The sequence below is a fragment of the Squalius cephalus genome (genome assembly GCF_949319135.1).
Source record: "Squalius cephalus genome assembly, chromosome: 22".
NCBI classification, from domain to species: domain Eukaryota; kingdom Metazoa; phylum Chordata; class Actinopteri; order Cypriniformes; family Leuciscidae; genus Squalius; species Squalius cephalus.
In genome coordinates, this window is record NC_137143.1 from 13,130,172 (window position 1) to 13,157,153 (window position 26,982).

The window sequence follows — 26,982 nt, forward strand, 5'->3', positions numbered from 1 at the left end:
ATGTCTTGTGACGGCGATCGTTTGCAGGCGTGCATGTATTACAACAGGCTCGTACACTGCAATATTGACATTTCCAGTCGCCCGAACTTAGGAGGGAACTGAGAAATGTGTGAGAAATGGAGGTTGGTCCAGCCTCGGCGGGACTAAAACACTCTTTTCTCCTTTCGCCGGTGAGTGACGCGCGCAAACTGAGCACGGGGGCGAGGAAACTTTCCTATGACGTAAAGAGAGCTAGCCGCGTGACCGTCCGCTTCTGACATCCCATGTGAGCGGCGCAGTTTGCGCGGCTCGAACAGAGGGAGAGGGGCGACCATTCAGCAGCTGTAATCCTCCATAAACGTGGCTTCTTCGTCGTCATCTATGACGGAAGCGGCGGCAGACGGCGGCCGCTGTCCGTCAGTGAGAGACTCGAGCGAAGCAGGTGGCGAAGCTGGCGGGCGAACCGGCGAGCTTTTGCGGGTTGGAGGAGGTTCCGGGACCCACTGAGTACGGCGCTTTACGGCGTGGCACCGCAGCGGGCGGAGGTGCAGTCTCTACGAAAGATGCCAGGCGAGTCCTCAGAGTCGCCACGGGCATCAGCTCGCAGTGAGGGCAGCCGCCGTCGGCGAGCGCGAGAGCTGCATGTTTCTCACCCAGGCAGGAAACGCGATGACATGGCGGTCCCCGTCGCTGAGTGGGGCTCGGCACGAGCCACAGGAAGGGGCATCTTGAAAAAGACGCCCGGCTCTTTTAGTGCAATGAGAGCGTGTGTCGCGGCGGTGGACACACACACACACAAAACACAGTAAAGGAGAAAAGGATATAACGCCGGATAGCGCAGCAGGAACGGCGACTGAAGGCGGCGCGGCCAGCAGCTTCAGATGCAGTGGCTCGTCCCGCTGAAAAGGCTTTTTCTGACGGCGCGGCTTCTTTTTCTCAGGATCCAGCGATGCGTGAGCTCAGCTGAAGAGATGAAAAATCAGTGGAATCAGCCTGTCGAGCTATATTTATAGGCTCACGCCACGTGAGTTTCAGCGGGACGTGACGCAGTGGGCGCGAAGTGCCCCCATTGGATCTGACGTCACGGGGGCCTCTCTCGATAGGCTGCTGCAGTTGCCGCAGGGCAGCCAATAGGCGCGCGAGCCGTCTTGCCTATGTCTGCATGCTGCCGCAATGCATTTTACATTATTTCAAAATTAAGGTTAATTTTTGGCTTCAATATCTCGCAGAATAGAGATTTCCCATAGTGTAAGATATTACGCAGTACGAGAGAACCTCTCGTAAGAGAACACTATTTTATTAAATTGTTGTGAATTCATTGGTAGTTGTCATTTTCAGCACGTTGTTTCAGGAAGAGCGTGTCCACAACAGTCAAAATAATATATTTAAAGTAATTAAATATAAAAAGTAGCCTATTATTGTTATTGCCTAAAAATCTGCATTTACTGAAATTACTATTTTGCCAAATTGAAAATTAAATAGAAAATATACTTTGGGAAAGGGCATTATATATGGATATGTAATGTGCATATATTTACCTTGGAATGGGTTGCGCATCCATACTTTGCCATTCCTTGGGTCTTTTTCAGATGGGAAATAACGCTCAAACTCATCAGACAGTGATGTCAGGTGGCAATGTATCAACTGGCCAAGTCCTTCAGCATCCTCGGAAAAACTGGATAAGTTGCTGAACATATCAAAAACACCCCGGTTGACGCGCCGTGCCCAGGTTTCCAGCTTGGCTTTAAATCCAGCGATTTTATCCGCCAACCTGAATGTGTCAGCCATCCTCCCCTGCATTGTCAGGTTCAAGTCATTCAAGGTCATGAAAATGTCACTCAAGTAGGCCAGTTTTGCGAGCCAGCTCTTGTCACTGAAGTGCGCTGCTAAGGGTGACTGCTTGTTGAAGACGAATTTTTGTAATTCCTCTCTTAGCTCAAACACTCGTGTTAGGGCTTTCCCTTTGGACAGCCACCGAACTTCTGTATGTAGAAGCAGGCGCTTGTGATCAGCATCCATGTCCTCACACAATAATTCAAACAAACGCGTATTCAGTGCATGAGCTTTAATGTGGTTGATGACACGTATAGCATTATTAAGGACCGTGTGGAGCTCTGGAGACATCTTCTTGCTTGCCAGCATCTCTCACATTCTGGCGTAACTTCTTTCACCCTGGCAGTGAACCCCGACAACCGGCCGGTCATCGCGGCAGCCCCGTCAGTGCAGACACCAAACACAAAACTTCTATTCCAGTCTGCCTGCAACGTATTCGTTCAATACTTGGAATATTTCGGAGCATAATAGGCATAAATATTTAAGAAAACAAATAACTGATTATGAATTTCAGCAAAATAATTCCTTTCTCTCTTTCTCTTTTGATCAAATATTTACATTAAGATAAGGTGAAAAAAGAATGGCTACTCCTGAACTGACATCTGTGTCATGGCTTAAACAAAATTTCCCATCCCACCACAAACTCAACCCAGATTATTTTTTGTGTCACTATGAATTTCTTGTAAAAATATTACCTGATTGTATATATGCCTAAGAAATCAAATAGTAGAGCTCATTTTCCACCATCCTTCAACCCATTAACATTTAAAGATCCTAATCTGCATATAGGGGAGAGATACAGAGAAAAAAATAAATAAATAAACATAGTTTATTTAAACATAGAAACATAGTTCCCCCACCCATGTGCTTTTTTTTTTTTTTTTCATTTTGACATTTTACTTGATCTTTTTGAGCTGTCAGATTTTTTTTCAGCCTAAATCTTTTTAGGGCCCAAGCCCTGAAAGGGCGAAGGCCCTATTGTTTCCGGAAGGAATTTTTATTTTTTTTTTGCCTTTTTGCCACTTTTGGGGCCCTTAACATGCTCAAAAACTCTTAAAATTTTGCACACACGTCAGAACCTGCGGCCATCAGGGCCGGGCTGAAGTTGGTACCGGGGCGTGGCAGGGGGGCTCAACAGCGCCCCCTGGAATGGGGTCCGAAAACTTGGTCCATAAATCAAACACGCTTGCATGTAATAATATGAAACTCAGTACACATATAGATCTCATCGGGCCGAACAACTTTCGTGCTCTAAGTTTTACAAAAGCCCAACAGGAAGTCAGTTATTATACGTTGTTTGGAAAACGCATACAATGGAATGTGAAATACTCCTCCTAGGGATTTCATCCGATCGCCACCAAACTCGGTGTGAATAAAGTCAAGACACTGAGGATGAATTCTTGCGAACGGATTTTTGATATCTCGAACGGTTTGGCCGTGGCGAGGAAACGAATTTATGGCGAAAAAATGAAACAGGAAGTGTGTTATAACTTCTGCATACATTAACTAATCTTGATGAAACTTCAGCAGTGTGTTCGTTGTAAGAGGCCGATCACATGGATGTGACTATTGTGAGTAAAAGTTATAGCGGCACCAACTGGCAGCAGGAATGTGTCACTTTCAAAATGCTTTGAAATCACCCTCTTATTTTTTACCCGATTTGCTTCAAACTTTATGTGTACAATGTAGACACACGGCAGATGTAGACCTGTGAAAGGATTATTGATATCTTAGATACTGTTGCCGTGGCAACGCATCAAACTTTAAAATTCTTTTTTTATGCTTTTGAGACTCTTAACATACTTGAAATCGCATGAAACTCGACAGACACATCACACTTATTAGCCAGTAGACATTTGCAAAGTTTCAGAAACGGGCGTGGTGAGGGGCTCAGTAGCGCCACCTTTAGTCAAAAATGGGGGCTTAGTTTTACATAGAGTCACAAAACTCGGTTCGTATATTGTTCTCATCAAGCCGGACAACTTTCTAATTTACATTCATTAGCTCCAACCAAAAGGAAGTCAGATATTTTAGTTTGAATGTGATTATTTGGAGAATTTTCTCTCTCTCTGTCTGTCTCTGTGTGTGTGAGGGGTGGGAGGGATTTGTCTGTTGAGTTTAATGTTTGTTTTCAAGGTTTCAGGGGCTTTTGGGACCCTTAACGTGCTCGAAAACTCTTGAAACTTTGCACACAGGTCAGAACCCATGGCCAACAGGGCCGGGCTGAAGCTGGTACCCGGGCGTGGCTGGGGGGCTCAACAGCGCCCCCTTGAACGTGGTTCTAAAACTTGGTCCATATATCAAACACGCTTGCATGAATTAATATGAAACTCGGTACACATATAGATCTCATCGGGCCGAACAACTTTCGTGCTCTAAGTTTTACAAAAGCCCAACAGGAAGTCAGTTATTATACGTTGTTTGGAAAACGCATACAATGGAATGTGAAATACTCCTCCTAGGGATTTCATCCGATCGCCACCAAACTCAGTGTGAATAAAGTCAAGACATTGAGGATGAATTCTTGCGAACGGATTTTTGATATCTCGAACGGTTTGGCCGTGGAGAGGAAACTGGAAAAAAATGAAACAGGAAGTGTGTTATAACTTCTGCATACATTAACTAATCTTGATGAAACTTCAGCAGTGTGTTCGTTGTAAGAGGCCGATCACATGGATGTGACTATTGTGAGTAAAAATTATAGCGCCACCAACTGGCAGCAGGAATGTGTCACTTTCAAAATGCTTTGAAATCACCCTCTTATTTTTACCCGATTTGCTTCAAACTTTATGTGTACAATGTAGACACACGGCAGATGTAGACCTGTGAAAGGATTATTGATATCTTAGATACTGTTTTTATATATAAAAGTATACAAATATCACAATTAAACCCATTTTATTCTGTTTTTGCAATTCAAGAAGAATGAAAATGTTAAAAACAGGCTATTTAGTGCTATTTGGTTAAACAAAAAAGCAAACATAGGGCTATACTGCCCTCTTGTGTCCAAAAGGACATCAAAATAGTATATAAAACTTTTTACCAGGTAGGCCAATATTGTATTTAAATATACATTTATTAGGTATGTGTCTGAGGATATTTTCCCACCGGTTAATCGACGTGTGACACGAGCGGGTGCTTTTAAATCGCTAATATAAAAGTGAAAGAAAAATACAGACGTCCACACTGACATTGATAATGTTGCACACACAAATCACACACACGTTGGAAAGAATGATGCTTTTAAACAACACTAAACTGCCATTAGGTGTCGCCAGGCATCCATCTTAATAAGCGAGTCATTGATTCATTCGTTCAAACGATTCGTTCGAATGAGTCGATCATGATTAAGACAGATGTTTATGGATTGATCATTCAATCTTTGAGTCAACCGATTCGTTAAAAATGCTGAATCGTTCAGTTATGAGAAAACACGTGGTTCGTGATGGTTCTGCTGTGATCTTTGTTTAACTATTTTCGCTGCTGAAACAGAACAAAAACAGTCAATATTGCATCTAAAATGTAAGTGACTTAATTGGAACTGTTTATTAACCTGTTGTATGAAATCAATAGCCCCGTTTACATGTAGCATTGTATTCCGATTATAACCAGTTTAAAAGTCCAATCAGAATGAAAATGCTCCATGTCAACACCTCAATCGGAATAAAAATGCTCAAACCGATTTAAATTTCAGTCGGATTGAAGGGGGTGGAATAAACCTTTTCATGAACCGATCAAATGAAAGATTACACCATGTAAACGAGCTTATCCGATTACTTTGAGTGTACATCTTTCTGCGCATGCCTGGTTTTGCGCCAGATACTTCTGTCCGCTAACATTACGCCTTCTGTTTGTGATCCGTTGTGGATTCTGATCACCGTATAAGGTAGGAATATTTATACCCGATGCAAAAAACTATGCGCGCTAACCATTACCATAGTAAACATGGTAAATATGAACGCTTGAAGAAATCAGACAAATCATAAGTTATCTTAATCCTGTTTTTATTTTATCTCTTTATACTGGACTATCCTCTTTAAAATATAACTGTATCCTTCTGGGAGAGAGTGCTAAAGCTCCTCAGGTCAAATTTCTGGTGGCATATTTGTAGAAATTATCATTCTTTCTAAATGTGATGTAAATGTCCTGTAACTAGGCTACCAAATAAACAGAAACAGACGCGACTGAATAATTGTGTGTCCTCTTTCTTTTGTGAACGTTCTCAAACGTCATAAACGGTAAACCACTTTATTTCTGTGTGACTAATGTGCAATTTTGACACAAATTAATTCATTATGATGTATCGCTTTTTATTGTAAACCTGTGGTAAAACATCTATTCTTGGGTTTTAAATATTCAATTAAACAACAAAAATGCCAGCAAGCGGTCGCTCTTGTTTTGCGATCACGCTGTTTCCAGTGATTTCTTTCTGATTAGTTTTCTGATAAAACTTCCATTTTGTTGGTGAAATGATGGGTTAGTGTGACGTTGTTCCAGAGAGGCGTGTTACGGGCGTGTTTTAGTGAAGCGCTGTGGAGCTTCTGGCTCCACTGAGCAGTGGAAACGCAGCAGATTTTGGGCACGGTGCGAACGTTACTGGCCCGAGGCCAGTGGTTAAATTGGGCCGGGGCTCTCCGGGGCTCAGCCCCGGCACATAAGCCTGCTCGTTTGCAGTCAGTTGCCTACTGGAAATTATGTCACATAAAATTTGATGAAAGTGATGCTTTTGAAAACATATTTCTGATTATAAATGAAAGATTTTGAAATGGCATGTCTATTTTGTCTCGGCGGAGCTGAGATGAGAACAATCGGGACACGGCCGTATTCTTGTTCAGCTGCTTAATCTCGTTGTCAGTCGACCATGATCGTGCACCGCTCGCGCTGCCATGCGCATCTAGGCTATTACTCAGAACTCCGACACGGATAAATGTACGCAGCAATAATGAATGTTCCTGGGAGATCCGTAGTTGCGCGGGATGTGGAAGCGCGCAAAAGTTCCAGAACCTTCGATCTACTGCCTTGAAAAAAAAAAAAAAAACCCGAGCTGCTGGCCGCCGCTGCAGCAACAGATCAATTTAGTCAAGTTTGTTGGTTGTACAAAAAGTGCCCTGGCCTTGAATGACATTTAAGGTAAGGAAAAAATGCTTGGCACATTGTATGGGTCACTATCATAACAAGGTAATACAATGTGTAATCAAGCGTTTTATATTTAATATGAGGGAAATAGGCTACACATGCCGTGGACGTGACACAAAAAATCTTTAACTTTTAGGTGGAAAAATATTTTTTTGTAATTCTATGAATTACACTGCAAACCAAAGTAATACTACCCACCGGATGAAGAAGGGTTGGCTTTCCACAGAACATAACATATTCATTTTATTTTATTTTTCATGTTCGCATTTATGAGGAAAAAACAATGTTACAGACGGGACCGCTCTGAAAGCGGCACTAAACGACTGTTTAAAACTTTCACTGAGACCTCAAACAGAAAGCACAAAGCCTTTCTTTGAAATGAATTTCGTTTTGTATTAATTGTATCTTAATTTTAATCAATGTTTCATCAACCAATTGCCTGGATGATTTAATAAATAAGAAGTAAATATAGGCCTATATAGACAATAGATAATCACGACACGGACGCGCCGGCGAGTGAACTGGACTCTCGTCTCATAAATGAACCGAAACTCAGCGTATAAGGAAGCCTACTTGCCTGACAGACCTGATAAATATATCTATAAGCTTGGAAGGTCTTCTTTTAAACAGAACAATTCAAAACGAAAGAAAACAGACCGCTGCTTGAGTAGCCTAATCCGTATGAAATGTGCATTTCTCTCTGGCGCGTTCACTACTGCGAAGATTGCGAGGATAGCATCGTCAACTTCATCTATGCAGGGCACTGACACAGAAAACACTTGTTTATTAATGAACAATTAAATTGTCTCCTTTCTATATTTTACATATTCATAATCATTACTTTTGCCGGTTCTTTGTGACAGCTTTTAGGTGCTTTATTGGCAGCGCCACCCTTACATGAACGCGTCACCACCGCATCAGCACCGAAAACAGGAAATTTTTTTCAATCCCTGTTTTGGCAGGGGAAAAACTGATCAGAAAATGTAACGAAACGTTGTAGAAATGTAGTGGAGTAGAAAGTATAATAATTGCTGCAAAATGTAACGAAGTCAAAAGTATGCACTATTGATTCTACTTAAGTAAAGTAGGCCTACAGAAACGAAGTATTTGTACTTCGTTACATTCCACCACTGCTGATTAACAGTAGGCTAATGTCCTAATACCTGTTGATACTACAACAATGCAAATATGCTCTTAACCTTGCAGTTTTTCACATATCATGTAAGACTCAATTTCTCCATTTCTTGCACAAAACTCTCCAGAAAATGCCATTTGATAGTTTATTTTTCAAAAAAAATTCACGGGGGGGGCATACCCCCGGACCCCCCTAGGGAGAGCCCCCCCACATAATAAATACCAATTTAACCCCTGCCCGAGGCTATTAGCCTGGCAAGGCCCGTTTAAAGCCCTGGCTCGCACTGGCCCAACATTGGAAACGCGGTTAATTCCTAACGTACAACTAACGCGACGATTAAGTGATGCACCATCTTGACAGGATTGAAAACGTGGGAAATAATGAGCTTCCAGATCCGGCAGACAAGTTGTGTGCGCATGTCACAAAATGATTTCGATTGGAAGCGTCAGCACATGTAAACACCTGATCGGTTTAGATAACATCCCATGTAAACAGCAACCGAAATCCGTCAATCAGAACGATCTCAATCAGAATAGCTAAAAAGTGTGCATGTAAACGGGGCTAATGTCACAGTTTCAACTGTGATTGTATTCAGGAAATGACACTCGTCAAGTGAGGTTGCTTCACTGTATCATATGTTATAAAATATATAAAACCTCCATATTTGTCATTTTTATAGTCAGCAGGCCTATGTTGTTAACTGATTATTTTTAAAAATAAAATCTCAAACGGTTTTGCTATAGTGAGGGATTAAAGTAATGTCAATATATATATATATATATATATATATATATATATATATATATATATATATATATATATATATATACATCCTGTTTTCGGTCGAAGTCCATAGTAATCAATTGTCGAGTTCACGCGCATGATCATAGGTACTAAACCAATGCGCGTGAACTCGACAATCGATTACTATGGACTTTGACCGAAAACAGGATGTAAATATAGGTATGAGCGCTGACTAAATAAATATAATTTTTATTCATATCTTTCACATCTACTGCAGTCAGATTGACCCGCGTTCACTCCGAAGGAATCACTCACATGACCTGTGCACTTGTAATGACACATCAAGGATGTTAAGAGGCTAAAAGCAGGTTTAAAACTTGCCCCATTGAAATCAACAGGGTGCAAATTTTAAAAAGAGGATAACACGGTGTAGGCAACACCGATTTTTGTTGTTGTTCTCTGTATTGACAGCACTCCAAATGTACAAAAAAAATTAGCTCAATGTTAAAATTCTCCTTCAAGGAGTTAGAGTTCTCCTTTAAGGAGCAGGGTTGAAGAACACTGACCTAGAGCTTCCAAGCTACAACCACCAAGACACATCAACCACATCAGACCTTCAAACTTTTCTGACCCGGGTCTTAAAAATCTTAAAAGTCTTGTGATTTAGCGCACTTGTCTATTTATTCATTTACTTGATTTTATCATGGGAAATTACGTGTGCAAAATCTAAATCTCTGTCCATCATTTTGCGAGCAATTGTTGATAAAGGACATTTTTGCACAATATTGGAAATATTTACATTTTAAACCATGAAGGCGAGCCAGTGGATATCACACAAGCAATGAGCAAACTTTGCTCTAGAGATATGCAGAGGAAGAAGTCTCAAACCCCAGTCAATTATTCACAAGTGAAAGTAAAAACATCTGATGCTACATTAACAGTGCATATTCTCTACGTCAACTTGCTTAATTTATTTTCTTAATATTTCTCTTGTGAATATAAACAGTTTGAACTGTGTTCCCTTATAGTAATCAAATTGACCTTCGTACACTCTTGACCACTTAACCAAGCCTTAAATCTATCCATACCACCAAACCTGTCCCTAACCTTAACCATATCACACGTCAATAGCAGCAAAAGCAAAACATAACTACTTTTTCACGTAAGTATAGTATTTAAATAAACCTAATATAAAGTGGGACCAGTCATTCTTATATTGTTCAATTCTCTGTTGAACATCAGGTTCACTCATAGCTACCAAATATAATGTGACTATGAATGGCAACTGAATTGACATGCTCTTAAGTAATATCATGCTTTCTTTTTCTGATTTCAGAGAACCCAAAGGAAAACAGGCAGTAGTCTGATGCAAGCTTAGCTAGATTTTTAAAACCTGGACAGTTGGACCACTTGTAGTTATAAGGACATCGGACTTATGAAACTAATTTTATTTTTAAAGATTATAATGCTGTTGTCCTTTAATATATATATTTGTCATTAATTGTGTTAAACTTTTTAATAAAATAAATTGACTCAATTGCTGGAAAGGTGTTATTTATATTATAAAAAAGTTATCCCCAAACTTTGAAATGGTCAGGAATTTGTTGTTTCAACATTATTTTGATATCAGATGGCAACATTGTTTTATGTTGACTACATTTCAGTTGTTTTTTCAATGTTTCAACAAAAGTGATTTAGAATCAATATCATTTTGTAACATTGATCGAACATTACGACCAATGATTATTTTTGTTTATTCAATGTTGATTCAACAGCAGTAAAATATATAATCAACATCATAGTTTAACGTTGATTCAATGACATTACCATTGATTATTTTCGTTTATTTCAATTTTGTTGAAGTCAATCATAGTGTAATGTTGATTCAACAACATTACCTTTGATTGTTTTTGTTAATTTCAATGTGAATTCATCAGCAGTGATATCATCAGTAGTGTAATATTGATTCAATGGCATTACCATTGACTTTTTGTTGAAATTTTACTATTGTTTCAACATTAATTGCAGGTGCAAAAGTGATATTGAACCAACATCACTTCGTAACCTTGATACAATGACATTATCATTTATTATTTTTTGTGATCTCACCATTGTTTCAACATTAATTGTGGGTGCAAAAGTGATATTGAACTGTAATATTAATTCAATGCATTTAACATTGGACCAACATTGACTCAACATTGTTTTAATGATTGCTTGCTATCTGGGTATACATTTAGCATCTAGCATCCTATTTAGGACAATCTGAGAAGCAACTTAATTAAAATATAAAATATGTGAATAACAACTTGAGTGATGGTCTGCTCTGCAACTCGTTAAGTTAATCTTGTGGTGTATGCCCAAGTCTTCTGCGCCCCCATAGTATCTGATTGGTGAAACTTGTATCGGTCGCGTGCACGAGGAGCCCTTCTGTGGAGCCAATGTACGAATATTACACAGTTTCAAAGTTAAGGTGACCGTCAGACCTCACAGGACTTTTCGACATCGGCATGCACATTTATCTGCTTAATTTTAAACCATATGGAAGCTGTCTTGTTTGACTTGTCACGCGATCGCTTCTGATGAAGTGTGACTGAATGTAATGCGCGGGGAATGTGCTCTTGGAGGGTCTGAAGTGACTCATGCTGTTTCACTGTGGAACTGGACTACACACCCGGACATGTTGGTGATCATGATGCCGCGGACGCATTTCGGAGAGGAAACACAACGTCTGTTTTCATCCTGTGCCATGTAATTTTGTCAACGACATGTAGTCATTAAAACGTCCGCTTATACTCGTTTGATTTACCGGGAGTCTTTTCATTAAAAAAAAAATCTGTGGAATCTTTTATCCTCTTCAGCAGAAGCACTTGTATTCCTAGCAAGGATGCCTGATGTCCTGGGTCTGTACATTGGGATGGAGGTGTTCATTGCCCTTTCCTCTTTCATTGGGAATGTGATGGTGGTCTGGGCTGTGAGAATAAACCGATCTCTACGAGACACGACTATTTACTTTATCGTCAGCCTGGCTCTAGCGGACATTGCGATCGGGGTGCTTGTCATTCCCCTGGCTATAACCATAAGCATCGGACTGAAGACTCATTTTTACAGCTGCCTGCTCGTTGCATGTACTGTACTGGTACTAACGCAAAGTTCAATCCTTGCTCTCCTGGCTATTGCTATTGACCGCTATCTGAGGGTCAAGATACCAATGAGGTAATACGATTTTGGTTGCTTATACATTTCACGGGAAATTATTTCACATTTGCAGTTATGTTTTATTTTTCAAGGGTTCCGTGGGTCTTAAAAAGTCTTAATTCGCCCTTACACAACTTAAGGTCTTAAAAAGGTCTTAATATCAGAGCAGAACATCTTAATTTATTAAGTCATGGCATTAATTGTTGCAATTTCATTAGTTGCATTGCAAAAAAAATAATATATTCCTCTGCATTTTTGTTCAGTTTTACAATACAAAATAAATATCTGTCAATGAGTTATGAAAATTTCCTTATCAATTATTATTTTATTTTTATTTTTCTGAGCCCTATTGACAGATATTTGTTCTTGTTTTAATCATAAACTCATGTCATTTTCACTGGAAGACTACAGAAAGAACATCACTTTTTTTGCAGTGCGATCAGAGGGTACAGTAAAAGATATTTCCCCATTCTAGTGAACGAGAGTATCTCATATTCAAGCTACTTCTTTGTAAAAAGATATCTGTTGGAAGTTGTATTTTCAAACTCTGAAGTGTTGCAAATACAACTCATTGCCTTTCCCCCTAGCTAGACATTACATTTAGAGAACATGCTGACATGTTGTGTTTTCTTCAGTTGTTAAATGTTCTTTATCTTGTCTTAAAAAAAAATCTTAAATTTACCTTCAGAAAACCTGCTGAAAACCCTGGGTTTTGCGGATTGGATCAACCGAATAATTTGAAAGATCCAAATTTGAAAATGCATGCTACTCTAACCATAACTCTATATGGCAGAAGCAGTAATAAGAGTAGTATATGATTCCAAATTCAGCAAATCTTTTGTTAACAAACCACAAATTGTTTCACTCATAAACTCTTATGAACACACCAATGAGAAGTTGTGGTGAGTAGGCCTATGTGGAAAAACTTATGACCTCAGAAAACTTTGAAATATAGCATACAAATTGTAATTACCACTTTTATGATGCTTTTTGGTATAATCTTTTAGGCCTGACATTTTCAGTCACAATTCATTGCCAAATTTTGTATTTTAAATTTTTGTATTTGTATCTTTTGTATTCCATGGAAGAAAGAAAGTCATGTGTGTTGAAACAACAAAAGTTAAATTTTCTTGTTTTTCTCAAAACAGAAAACAAACAAGCATATTACTCTGATTAATATGTACACATACTTGTTCAAGTTTCAAGTTTATTTATTTGTCATATATACAAATGTCAAAGACATTGAAATGCATTTGGTTGAGGCTCAGGCATCACAAACATTTGGTTGATGTTTTGAACATCACATGAAAATGTAAAAAAATGAAAAAATATAGAGTTGTAGTATCTTTGCTGGAACTGATAAACTTTCAGACCATGGGATGATGTTTTACCTGGGTGTGTTTGCCTTGCACTGCAGTGCCTGATTTTATTGCTGTGTTATGGAATCCACTTTCAAAGTAACCTTCAAACCACGAATCTCAGAGTTTTTAATTTCCTGTCCTGACATTGCCTCCTTCCATTTAATTTGAAGTTGGAGTTACTGAGTTTAAACATTATGAGTCAAAACAATTAGGTACAACGACCATTATGCAGCATTTCTTCTGATATCCAAGTAGAACAGCTAAAATTACATCCTCTTCCTTTATTTTAATGATTAAATAGGATTATTACATTCAAGTCTGAGTTTTTGTGAGGGTAATTACACTAGACAAGTGCACAGTCAAACAAGCAACTAGTGCCAGTTTGCCAGCTTAGTGGTTGGCATGCTTCACTTGCCTCAATTGTGTTGTCTGAAAAGACCTTCCGCTCTTCACAAAGAAGGGATTGTAACTAAATCAAAACGTAATCCTTCCCAATATAGTTTGTGTAGTGGATCATCGCTTTTAAATTTTGATTTCCATGCTATTAATCACAGGGATTTCAGATATTTGCTCCAGATAAACAGCACTTAATGTTCCAAAAGTGATTTTGAAGGTACTTCTCTTGTTGGGTTTGTACTGCCTCAGAAATAGGCCTAATCTTATTTTCACGGTACATTCTTTACATAAGCTTTCTATTTCCTCTCAGTGTTTTATCCTCCTGGGACCCAGGAATGGACTTTTGTCCAATGTAGTGGACATTATATTTTAGTGAATTTCTCTGACACCATTCCTGTAAAGAGCACATTCAGGGCTTTTCAGCGATACCACATGTTTGGAGGTTTCACTATGACAACAACTTCTCCTTGGTCTTTAAAAATGACTGATATTAATTTGGTGATTAAATTTAAAAACAGGGCATTGATTTCAAACATAACCTCTTTAGAGGACTCTAAGCCTTAAAGCATGTTTGTCAGGCATTTTGGGATACACAACAAGTGAATATAGGGTAAGAAATTATATATCAATAATCCTATGAAATATTAGATATGGTTAGGGTATTACACTTCTTTTTCCATTACTTCAAGAGTTCACACTTACATAATTAAATAGAGTAAGCGTATTTGGGATACTGTCCGAGGGGAGGGCACCTAGCTTGGAATTTGGCCCGAACCCAGTTAGAAATGAGGAGATGGATGGATGGGGGTGATGGGGGGGATGGGGTGGATGGATGCTGGAAAACTCTCATAGAACTGAGGTAAGTCTGCTATACCTCTTATCTCGTTAATTGAATTGATTAACTGAATGTGCTCTTCCTGTGTTAATTAGGTTAATTATATGAACGTGCTCCTCCCGAACTTTGTTAATAAAACATCATGCTGCCCCAAGAACACATTAAAATGCAAATGATATACAGTGTATAGATACATTGTATTGAATGGGACTACCCATTTGTGGCCCTTTTACCTACATATAGCATTAAGTAAAATGGTATATCAATTAATTCCGTTACCATTCTTTCATAACATTGTTGAGAATCATCTTTATACAAAGTTTGGTTAAAGAAATCCTGAAATCTAAAAATTAATTGGTGAATGAAAAAAAATCACATTGTCATGTCATTTCATACAAGTCCTGTGGCCTGTTGCATGAAGCCAGTTTCACCAAGTAAGTTTGAGATTAGTTTGAGCAAACATTTTCAGGCTCATGAAGTTGGATTGTTTTTTAGCGGGTTGCATCACCATGTTAACTTACCTACATGGCAAACCTGCTCTGGTTTTATTCTGGGTTATTCTGGGTCAAAACTGGACCAATCAGCTGTGAGTAAAGTGGTATCTGATGCAATAAAGCCACTCCCTCTGTATCTCTCGCTCCAAAGCAGTTTAGAGTGAAAGTGCCCATCTTTTGCTGCTAATTATTTATTATATTTATATTAAATGAATTGTAATTAAAAATAAATCATATAATATATTCATATAATTATTTTATTAATCTACAATTAATATAAAACTTTGCTTTTAAATAAATATACACATGCAAGCTTTAATATACAGTTTAAACTTTTAAACAGATTAAGCTTAGTGTTTTCGGTTTAGCTCTTTGTGAAACTATATCAATTATAAGGCCTATTTGTTTGATTCACTTGCATCGATATAGTCAGATATTTTCTTTCAGCTGCCATCTCAAACTTTCACTGCAGCAGTGTTTATTCCTGCCTTGTAAATGCATTTAATTTCATAACATTTTTTCATAATTATTTCTTAATCTTCAGCAGAGAAGTGAATTATGTCGGCTCTCTAGAAGTGAATCAAACTGACGCTCTCCATGTTCTGTGTGATTGGCTGTTTGCCGCATATGTCACACTTTCAGGTGCACGTGCTTCAGAGTTTATTGCAAACTCTGGATTAAACCTGAGTAGACAGAGAACATTTATACCGAGCTATGTGAACCCGCTGAACCTGATTTAAACCAGGTTGGATTTATATGGATTTGTCAACTCTACACCTACTCTGAAACTCAGAGTTTGGTCAACTAGCTTCATGCAACAGGCCTCTGGTGTCCACCACAGAGGACATAGTATAACATATGAATAAAACATATTTATTCAAAGATTTTTTTCCATTTGCATGCTCTAAACAATGCTATGACATGGAAAAAATACTAAATACAACAAACTTTTTTTTCTGGGTCTCAGTAGGTTATAGACTGCAATAGCCGGGTTCCACATGTAAAAAATCCCAATATTTTTCTCCATAGGGGTATTTTGAACGATAACTTATAACCTTTTCAAGACAGACCTACTGTGAAATATGAGGTTGTTAATCCACGGTAAATGGTTTTGTGGAAGCCATTACCCTGCATATATCCCTGCATATATCTGCATATATCATATAACAGGAAACGTCTCGGTTACGTATGTAACCCTCGTTCCCTGAGGAGGGAACGGAGACGTTACATCAGTGAATGACGAAATGGGGGTTTCGCTTAGAAGCCTATCACCTTTGAGTTCTACAAAACGAGCCAATGGCAATGGAAATGCCATGGGTCTGCGGAATTTGCATAGCGCAACTGGAGGACGCTGGCAATCTCGCATCATGTTTTCCGCTGAGGAGCCAAGACTGAACTCCAGGCCATTCCAGCGGTACAGCGGTTGTGGCAGAGTTACATACGTAACCGAGACGTTCCCTTTCATTCAGTCACTACGAGTTACATCAGTGAATGACGAAATGGGGGTCCCAATTCAATCACGCCACAGCGGCTGTCTTCCAGTGCCCTGTGCAAGACTGAGCTCCCTGTCGTGAGACTAGCGCGGACGAAGGGCTAGGCTTAACGCAAGAATACCAAGGTACACTGGGTGGCATATCCCAGGTGGAATATGTAACACAGCGGACTTAGAATACACCATATAATTGGTCCATGTGTATTCTAAGTGCGGGATGCATATGGGAACTCAGAGGTGTCCAGCCCGCAGGGTGGAATGTTTCAACCTCAGGATGGCAAGAGGGGTCTTGCCGAGGTGGAGTCTTACCATGGAAATACAAATGTGGGGGTTGCCCAACGGGGGAACCATGCACATGAAGCACCTAGCCAATCACGAGGGCTGACCAACCGGGCATGCACTCTGGTGACGTCATCAACGGTGCCGGAGGAACTCAGGGTCTAAGGAGAACTCATCTGAGTGAAATAGCGCACGTTTCCAGTCCACGGAGTGGAATGGCGCAGCGAGCAATGACACCGAGCAGGTCCTACTTACTGGCTAGTGGAAGCGAGTACATGAGAGGACACTGGCTATATGCGGAGATTATAGAATCTTGCGAAAGTGTTGGGTGTCGCCCAGCCTGCAGCTCTACAGATGTCTGTTAGCGAGGCGCCATGCGCTAGAGCCCAGGAGGAAGCTACACTCCTGGTGGAGTGTGCTTTCACCCCTAGGGGGCATGTTCGACCTTGCGTCTGGTAAGCCAAGACAATGGCGTCCTCTATCCAGTGAGACTACCTTTGCTTGGAGAGAGCCTTTCCCTTCAGCTTCCCACCATAACAGACAAAGAGCTGGTCTGAGGTCCTGAAACACTGCGTTCTGTCTACGTAAGCACAGAGGGCGTGTACTGGACAGAGCAGTGCCAAGGCTGGGTCTGCCTCCTCCGAGGGCAGCGCTTGCAGGTTCACCACCTGGTCCCTGAAAGGAGTGGGCACATATTGAGGCCAGGGTCTCAGGATCACGTGAGAGTTAGCCAGCCCGAATTCCAGGCACGCTTCGTCAACCGAAAATGCCTGCAGGTCCCCTACCCTCTTGATGGAGGCCAATGCGACCTGGAGTGCAGTCTTCATTGACAGGAACTTAAGATCCACTGATCGCAATGGCTCAAATGTAGCTCTCTGCAGGGCTGATAAGACCACTGCGAGGTCCCAAGAGGGTATAAGAGGAGAGCGAGGAGGATTTAGTCTCCTCGCCCCCCTCAGGAACCTGACGACCAGGTCATGCTTTCCCACCTTTTTCGACTCCACAAGGTTGTGGTGCGCAGAGATGGCAGCCACGTAAACCTTCAGGGTGGAAGGAGACAGCCTTCGTTCCAACCCTTCTTGGAGGTAGGAGAGCACGGACACGATCAGGCATTTTCTGGGGTCTTCTCGGCGAGAAGAACACCAGATGACAAAGAGGTTCCACTTAAACGCATAGGCGTGTCTCGTAGACAGGGCCCTAGCGGAAGTGATGGTAGCCACCACCTGAGGTGGTAGGGTACTCAAACCTGCCGCATCCCATCCAGGACCACACATGCAGGTTCCATAGATCGGGCCGTGGGTGCCAGAGGGTGCCCCGTCTCTGAGAAAGGAGGTCCTTCCTCAGAGGAATTGGCCAGAGAGGGGCTGTTGCGAGGAGCACCAGTTTGGAGAACCAAGTCCAGTTGGCCCAATGAGGCACAACCAAAAGAACCTGCTCCTCGTCCTCCCTGATCCTCCCTGAAGGCTCACTTGGGGAAACGCATACTTGCGGAGGCCCTGCGGCCAGCTGTGCGCTAGTGCATCCATGTCGAGGGTCCCCTCGGTCAGGGAATAAAACAAGTGGCAATGGGTAGAGTTTAGGGAGGCAAACAGATCTACCTGTGCGTCACCAAACGTCTTTTTAAATATTGTACTGTGTACTGTTTTGCATTGTGTTTTGTATACTGTATTGTGTTGTGTTTTGCTCCCGGGATGTGAATGGCTCGAAGCGACCTCAGATGCTTCTGACTCCATAGGAGGAGATGGCGGGCGAGTTGCGACATACAGCGGGAATGTAGACCACCTTGTCGGTTGATGTACACTACTGTCACCGTGTTGTCTGAATGGACTAGTACATTTTGGTCCTTGAGCAAAGCCCGGAAGCGGTACAGAGCCAAGCGTACTGCCAGCAACTCGAGGCAATTGACATGCCAAAGGCGCTGGGGTCCTGTCCAGGAGCCCGCGGCAGCATGTCCATTGCACATGGCACCCCAGCCCGTGGTGGAGGCATCTGTTGAGACAACAACATGCCTGGAAACTCATTCTAAGGGCACTCCGGCCCGTAGAAAGGAGAGGTTCGACCACGGGGTGAAGGTCTGACATAGGGGTGGGAATCTCTATGACTTGAAATGTTTACTGTATACCACAATCAAAAACAGCTTATACAAAAAAAGTGAATGAACATCTGCAGAGAGCACAGTCAAAATGTAACTTTTTGTGACTGGCATTGCACATTTTGCAGGGCAGTATAACGTACGTATAACAGATCGGTTTACAGTATGTTGTGAAAACTAAACAGAAAGCAGCTCTCATACAAAAAATACTAAATAGGTAACAATGAAATTGGCAATTTTCCATACGTTAGCTTTTAACGAAGAGCGTACCGTTCGAATATGGCGCTCAGCCATCATGCGTCTGTTATGTGCGCGCGAGTCGCGACTCTGTTATAGGCTACGGACGCCACAGACTGTCCGCGCACTGCACGTCCGCTTTAAGTTCCGCCTTTTGCGTTCCGTCAATATTACGTTATTAGAAAAAATTTTTTTTTTTAGAAAATCGATTTTTTACATTTGTGAATCGATTCAGAATCGTCCACGTTCGCATCGCGATGCATCTAAGAATCGATTTTTCCCCCCACCCCTAGTCTGACAGCAGGCCCGAGTAACTGGTACTCGGAGTGTGCCCTGTTGCCATGCCCATCTCGGGACTCGATCGTGAAGCCAGTGCTGAAGCGGTCTCGTATGAAGCTGCCGCTGCGGATGCTATATGTCCCAGGAACCTCTGAAATAACTTCACTGGAACCTCATTCTTGCTCTCGATTTGACTCAGATAATTCAGCAGTGACTATGCGCGCGCTCGCTCGTAAGCTGCACGCACATGGCGACCGAGTCGATTTCCATACCGAGAAAAGAGATCCTCTGCACGGGGGAGAGTTTGCTCTTTTCCCAGTTGACCCGAAGGCCCAAACGGGCGAGGTGCCGGAGCACCAGATCCCTGTGTTCCCAAACCTGATCTCGAGAGTGAGCTAGAATCAGCCAGTCGTTGAGATAGTTCAAGATGTGAACCCTGTGTTGCCGGAGTGGCACAAGGGCTGCCTCGACGACTTTCGTGAAGACAAGAGGGGACAGGGCTAACCCGAATGGGAGAACCGTATACTGGTATGCCTGCACCTCGAAAGCAAACCATACAAACGGTCTGTGTCGAGGAAGAATGGAGAGAATGGAGAATGGACTTCGTCGTCTGGAGAGCGAGGTCGGTGGCGGCACGCAGCTCTTCCATGAGCCCCGGATCAGGATGCAGAATGGCCATGGCATGCAGCGAGGCGGCGGCCTGCTCCGCAGCTCTATAGGATTTCGCCACCAGGGTAAACGAAAATCTACAGGCTTTGGAGGGGTGCTTTGGATCACCACGCCAGGTAGATGCGCTCTGAGGACACAGCTGCATCGCAACAGAACGTTCCACCGGGGGGACCCCAGTGTACCCTTTGGCCACGGCCCCATTGAGGGAAGAGAAGGCGGAGGAGGCCACTGAGCAATCACAGGAAGACAATGGTGACTTCCAGGACCTCGTGACCTGCTCATGCACCTCCGGGAAGAAAGGTATTGGGGGCGGGCGCTGAGGGATCATCCAGCAATCCAATCAAAAAACCAATCATCCAGCCGCGAGTGCTCGGGACAGGGTGGAGGGTTCCATCCCAGCCCGATGCTCGCAGCTGCCCGTGAGAGCATGGCTGTCAATTCCGGATCAGACTCGGGCAATGCTGACGCACCCGAAGGTGGCAGCACAGCCGAGTCTTCATCTCCGGAAGGACATCCGATGGACATCGTCTCATCATCTGGAGCGCCGAATGAGATGCGGGGAGTGTCTGAAGACGGACCCACGATCTCACTCTGGAAGACGCCTGCGGGTTGCGGTGCTCAAGAGGGGGCCCGAGGAAGCATCGTTAGGGCTTTGTTCCACACCGTAACCCTTCTTTCATGGAGGGGATAGATCGGGGTGTGGCAGAGGGGATTCTAACTCCGCAGAGGTCATTGAGTCTTGGCCGCAGCTCCACGATTGTCATGTTCCCGCAATGAGAACATGATTCATCCACAAACGCTGCCTGAGCATGATCTAAGCCCAAACACGGCAGGCAGCGATTGTGCCAATCAGATGACAAAAGGAGTCAACCGCACCCAGAAGTGCACGGGCGAGACATCTTTAAAAAGACGTGCCACGCGCAAGCTCTTTTGTGAGGAGAGGAAAGGTCAGCAGTGTGCTGAAGTGCCCAGGGAGAACTGTAATCAAGTGTTGCTATAGCTGGCACTGAGTCTTTCACACCCACTCTTCTTTGCAGAATTGTTTTATTTCAACCACATTGAAGGGTTTTCGAGTATAAACGGCCTGTTTAAGGTCATGCCACAGCATCTCAATCGAACTTTGACTAGGCCACTCCAAAACCTTAACTGTTTTTGTTTTTTTTTGCCATTCAGAGGTGGACTTGCTCGAGTGTTTTGGATCATTGTCCTGCTGCATAACCCAAGTGTGCTTGAGCTTGAGGTGACGAACTGATGGCGGGACATTCTCCTACAGGATTTTCTAGTACAGCGCAGAATTCATGGATCCATCAATTATGGCAAGTCGTCCAGGTCCTGAAGTTGCAAAGCAGCCCTAGGCCATCACACTACCACCACCATGTTTGACTGTTGGTATGATGTTCTTTTTATGAAATGCTGTTTTAGTTTTATGCCATATGTAACGGGACACGCACCTTCAAAAAGTTTAACTTTTGTCTCATCAGTCCACAGAATTTTCACATAGAGCCATGCAGGTTTGAACAGCTTTTTTCCCTAATAAATGAAATCATCATTTAAAAACTGCATTTTGTATTTACTCGGAATATCTTTGTTATGTTAAAATTGGTTTAATGATCTGAATCATTTAAGTGTGACAAATATGCAAAAAATAGGAAGGGGGCAAATAATTATTCACAGCACTGTATATAAATTTATATGTATATTCAGGGGATTTTGAGAGCGCTCTGAAGGGAGGGTGGAATCTTATGCTTTTAAAGCTAGCTTGCCTCTCCAAAATTGCCAATCCTACATTTAAGATTACAGAATTGATATTTGACTAATGTTTTATAATCAAAAATGTTACAGTGACAGTAATTTATTAATTTGTTTCAGGAGTGCACATCAATGATGCTGAAACAAACTAGTATTTACCAGTCCGCATAAAAATAGAACACACAGGACCTATTCATTTGTGCCTGCTTCCATTTATTTGTGATCACAGGAATGCACAAAACAACTTCATCAAGGCTTTTTAATTGCTAAAATATCATGTATACGTCACATTTCTTTAGAAAGAGTGAGCTATTTCTTTTAATTTTCTATATAAATATGCAATCTGAGGAGGTTTGAGACCTGAGGAGCTCTCTCCTGTTTCACTGTATGATGTTTTATTAACAAAGTTCGGTAGGGGCATGTTCAAAAGTTCTACCCAGTCAGTACGATTGGAGGCCTATAGCCAACTCACCTTCATTCCTTGACCGTCTTTTCTGAATCCGTCCATCACCCCGACTCCTCGCTCTTGGCACTGGGTTCAGGCCACATTTCAAGGTTGTTGCCCTCCCCCAGACAGCACACCAAATACGCTTACTCTTACTCTGTCTAATTATTTGTAAGTGTGAATTCGTGAAACTGTTATCCTTTCAGCCATAGCAACAAAAAAAGATGGAGCTCACGGACATAAAACAGGAGTTGTATGAGTTAACTGGTGTATATGTAATTTATGACATATGCAGATGCATTTGTCAGGTATTAACAAAGGCACAGGGAAGAGACAGATGAAACATGAAACCAAATAAATACACGATTATAATCATATATGATTTGAAGTTCTTTACGCTTCCATTAACATGTATTTATCACAATTAACATAAATAGCCTTTAGTAGTATTTTAGCAGTGGTGTTGACCCTCTCCTGACTCAGATAAACTCTGCCTTTGTTCATAACCACTCCTCAAGCCTTAGTTGACACGCTTTCGACCAATGTATTCGGCAGACCAAAAACCCCTGGCCTTTGGACGTACTCTTTTTCTCCTGTCTTGCTGCCTTGCTGCTGCTGTTGAGTTGGTTTGCGTCTGTAAGTTTCGTAAATCTTTCTGTTTTGAATCATTATTTACTATCATTCCTTGTTGTTTATACTGCTAAATATAGCTTACTCAACATCACACATAACCTGACATCGCTAGGTTCAATCTAAATCGTTATTGCTAGCACAACACGCTAGTAATTCGCTAGCCTGTTACTGTGCCATCCGTGTGCTCTTTATTTATTTATTTATTTAATTTTTTCTCGCGCCTTTTACGAGTTCATCAAACAACTTAGGTGAGTAGGATCAGTCAACAAACACAGTGAGTCATGTCATCTTCTCCTCTTATTGTCACTTGCACTTCATGTAACATGTATAGTATAGCCTTCTCTGTCAGCACAGGATTTACATGTGATAAATGCAGGGAGATAGTCAGGCTGACAGAGAAGATTTCAGAACTAGAGACACACATCCAAACTTTAATCAAGGTTAATTGTAAGAGTGCAAGGGCCTTAGATACTACTTTGGATGCGACTAGCTTAGTGAACTCTGTACATTGTTCGGTTCCGGCTGTAGAGCCCATGCAGCAGGGAAATTGGGTGACGGTGAGACGCTGTAGTCGTGGGACAAAACACCGCTCTTCCATTCCGATTACCATAACAAATAGATTCTCCCCACTCAGTGAAACACCCACTGTGAATCCTGTTGAATGTGCCCTAGTTATTGGCGATTCTATTACACGGAACGTGAAAATAGAGACACCAGCCACCATAATCACATGTTTGCCGGGAGCCAGAGCGCCTGATATCAAAGCAAATTTAAAAGTGCTGGCTAATGCTAATCGTAAATTCTCTAAGATTATTATTCACATCGGCACTAATGATGTTCGACTCCGCCAGTCGGAGATCACTAAGATTAATGTTAAAGAGGTGTGTGAACTCTTAACCCTCTGAGGTCGGCAAACGCGCCCGCGCGTTTTGCTGGATTTTCTTCACATTGTAGCACTATAAACTTAAATTTCTCCGTCATTTATGGTCATACAGAAAAAAGAAATATAAAAAAAGAATCTGTGATATTTCTACTTTTGTATGTGTCCATTGTGCTTTTGTAAAATAAATAAAATAAACAGGGTGTGCGTTCTGCCTCTCCGTCGCGGTGAACTTTTTTTCTTGAGCACGTCTATAAACTGAAACAAAACTCAGCGAATACTTGTCACACATTTATGAGCCATATACCTTTATAAACATTTAAGTGTGTACTTTTAAATGATCGGATTCAAACTGAAAACAAATATTCTCTGTTTAAGTAATTTGTATAAAACCAACAAGATGTCCAGCTTCTTAAACGCTTCCTAATTATTTTTAATTTGACCACGCCCACTCGCGCAAAAGAGATTCACATGCAAATTTCCACATGGAACGCGAACGCGCTCTTTACCTCAAAAACAAAACACCAAAACACTTCACAAGTCTCTTCTTTTCGTCGAGTTTGAAAGACGCGCCGTGAGCTTACGTTGGATTTAGGCTACATCAGAAAAAGAAGAACGCGATTTGAAGACAAGAAAGATGTAAGGTAAGAAATTCTTACATATTAGTTTGTTATTGTTGCATAAATTTCACATTGCAGTTGAACTGTTATATGGTGAATATTATAATATTTAGACCCGTGTTTACTGTTACTGTGTTTGTGGATATCTGCTCAAACGTAGATATGTAGGCTATATGGTAACCATAATGTTTTATATTTGAGCGCGATCGCGTTTGAATGTATCATATTTTGGATCGCGATCGCGTTTGAAAAGCAATACGCACCAAACGGCTTCATGTTTTTACTATTATCTAATTTCATATCATCATAACGAATGGAAACATTTGAAGTAACATGATAATCAATATATTTTTCTCTAGCTTAGTTGTTACTGAAATCTTTTTGAAGATTTATAGGCTGCTATAGGTTATTGTTATTATTTTATGCAGCACTGCGCATAGCCTATGCCTACAAGGCACAACAAACCTGGTGTTCATTATATTATATATTGTTGGAAACATTTGTGTGTGTGTGTGTGTGTGTATTCTGTGAATTTTAAAAAGCAATTTTAACCAGAAAAATCAAAAATTTATTCCCAAAAATCGTGCAGGCCTTTCTCTTGATATCAGTATGTTCACTTTTTTTTTTCTTTCAGGGCCCAGATACCACTGAGTCCTGCTGACTTCAACATTCACACGAGTCTCTGTACATGAACATGGTAAAGTGAAAATCAAACACCTTGGAAATGAAAGGTATGTACAATGTTTTTAGGAATGGCAGAAAGGTCTCTGTCTTTGGATCATTGTTTTCAATAAGTGCTTTTTTGTCATTTGTTGTGTATCTTTGGATTATGTTGTGTTGTAAATAAATTCAAACAATCTAAAAGCCATTCTTTTTTAAATCTCCTCATTCTTTGTGAAAGGTTGCTCAGAATGACCGGGCCTGATAGCTCCTAATAGGGCCGTTAGGGGAGGGTCTTTGTCTTTCTCAGGTGTGAAAAGCTTACATATTAATGACCTCCGCATAAAGCTTTCTCACACAAAACACGTCGTAAAAATTTTAAATCAATATATTGTCTTCTCTGAATGAGCAGTCAGGGTGATTTTCACATAGTTTTAGAGCAAATATTCTAGGCTACGTCATACAATTTTCAAAAGTCTTGTGAAGAAATAATCAGTATGGGTTTCATTGCCTTATTTCAGTGAGAATTTTTTTTTGTATTTTCACAAACCACGCATAAATGTCATTATCTCAAAACTACAAACTTTTATATACATGCTGCTGATATATTATTGTAGCAGAGTTTGTGCTGAATACAGTGTAATCAGACTTTAGCCATGAAAATGTCACAAGTAACATAAATAACCACAAATGTCAGAGCATGTCAGAACACCTCCAGGGCCCAGAAAACAGCTCAGACCCCAGAGGGTTAAGTACAATATCAGGCACTGATAGAGCATAGTTCATACACATAGAGCCTCTTTCACCTTAGATATCATCATATAGAGACTGTGTCTATTCCCCGAATTAGGAAATACAAACAACTTCCAAACCCATCTAAAGGTAAAAATGTAATTGAAAAAAACAACAAAAAAAAAAAACAGATATAATACAAATGAGCAAATGATAAAGCTTGGGTTGCTGAATATTCAGTTAATGATATGATTAACATATTGTTAATGATATGATTACAGACTACAACCTAGATGTGATGTGTTTGACAGAAACCTGGCTAAAACCAAATGATTACATTACTTTAAATGAGTCCACCCCCCAAGATTACGGTTATAAATATGAACCTCATCTGAAAGGCAAAGGTGTTGCTGTAATTCATAGTAATATTTTCAGAATTACTAAGAAGTGTAGTTTCAAATATAATTATTTTGAAGTGTTGGAGCTTAATATAACAATATATAGTGTAAATGATAAATCACGTTTGAGATTTGTGCTGGCTACTGTATACAGGCCACCAGGGCACCATACAGACTTTATCAAATAATTTGCTGGCTTTCTATCAGAGTTAGTACTGGTTGCAGATAAAGTCCTAATTGTAGGGGATTTTAATATACATGTAGATAACGAAAAAGATGCATTGGGATTGGCATTTAAAGACATTCTTAACTCTATTGGAGTTAGACTACATGTGTCAGGACCTACTCATTGTCGTAATCATACTCTAGATCTAATATTATCACATGGAATCAATGTTGATGCCGTTGAAATTCTGCAGCAGAGCGATGACATCTCAGATCATTATCTAGTCTTGTGTAAACCTCATTTAGCCAAGGCTGCAAAGCTGACTCCGTGTTACAAATATGTTAGACCTATCACTTCTGCCACTAAAGATTGTTTTATTAATAATCTTCCTGACCAGTTTCATCATCTCAGCATCCCAGATAGCTTAGAAGAACCCGATATTGCGACAGAAACTTTTAACTCTCTCTTTTCCAGCACTTTAGACACAGTTGCTCCTTTGCGCTTAAAGAAGTTTAAAGAAAATAGTCCAACGCCGTGGTA

At 41.0% G+C, this 26,982-nt stretch overlaps 1 protein-coding gene across 1 annotated transcript in view; it reads left to right on the top strand.

Annotated features, from left to right (window-relative positions):
- The first annotated feature begins 11,252 nt into the window (after positions 1-11,252).
- Positions 11,253-26,982, top strand: part of LOC307150360 (adenosine receptor A1) — a 75,995-nt gene continuing 60,265 nt past the window's right edge. Inside the window, exon 1 of the mRNA XM_079857529.1 lies at positions 11,253-12,043. Coding sequence (XP_079713655.1) covers positions 11,715-12,043 — 329 coding nt within the window. The 5' untranslated portion in view covers positions 11,253-11,714. The remainder of the gene's footprint in view (positions 12,044-26,982) is intronic.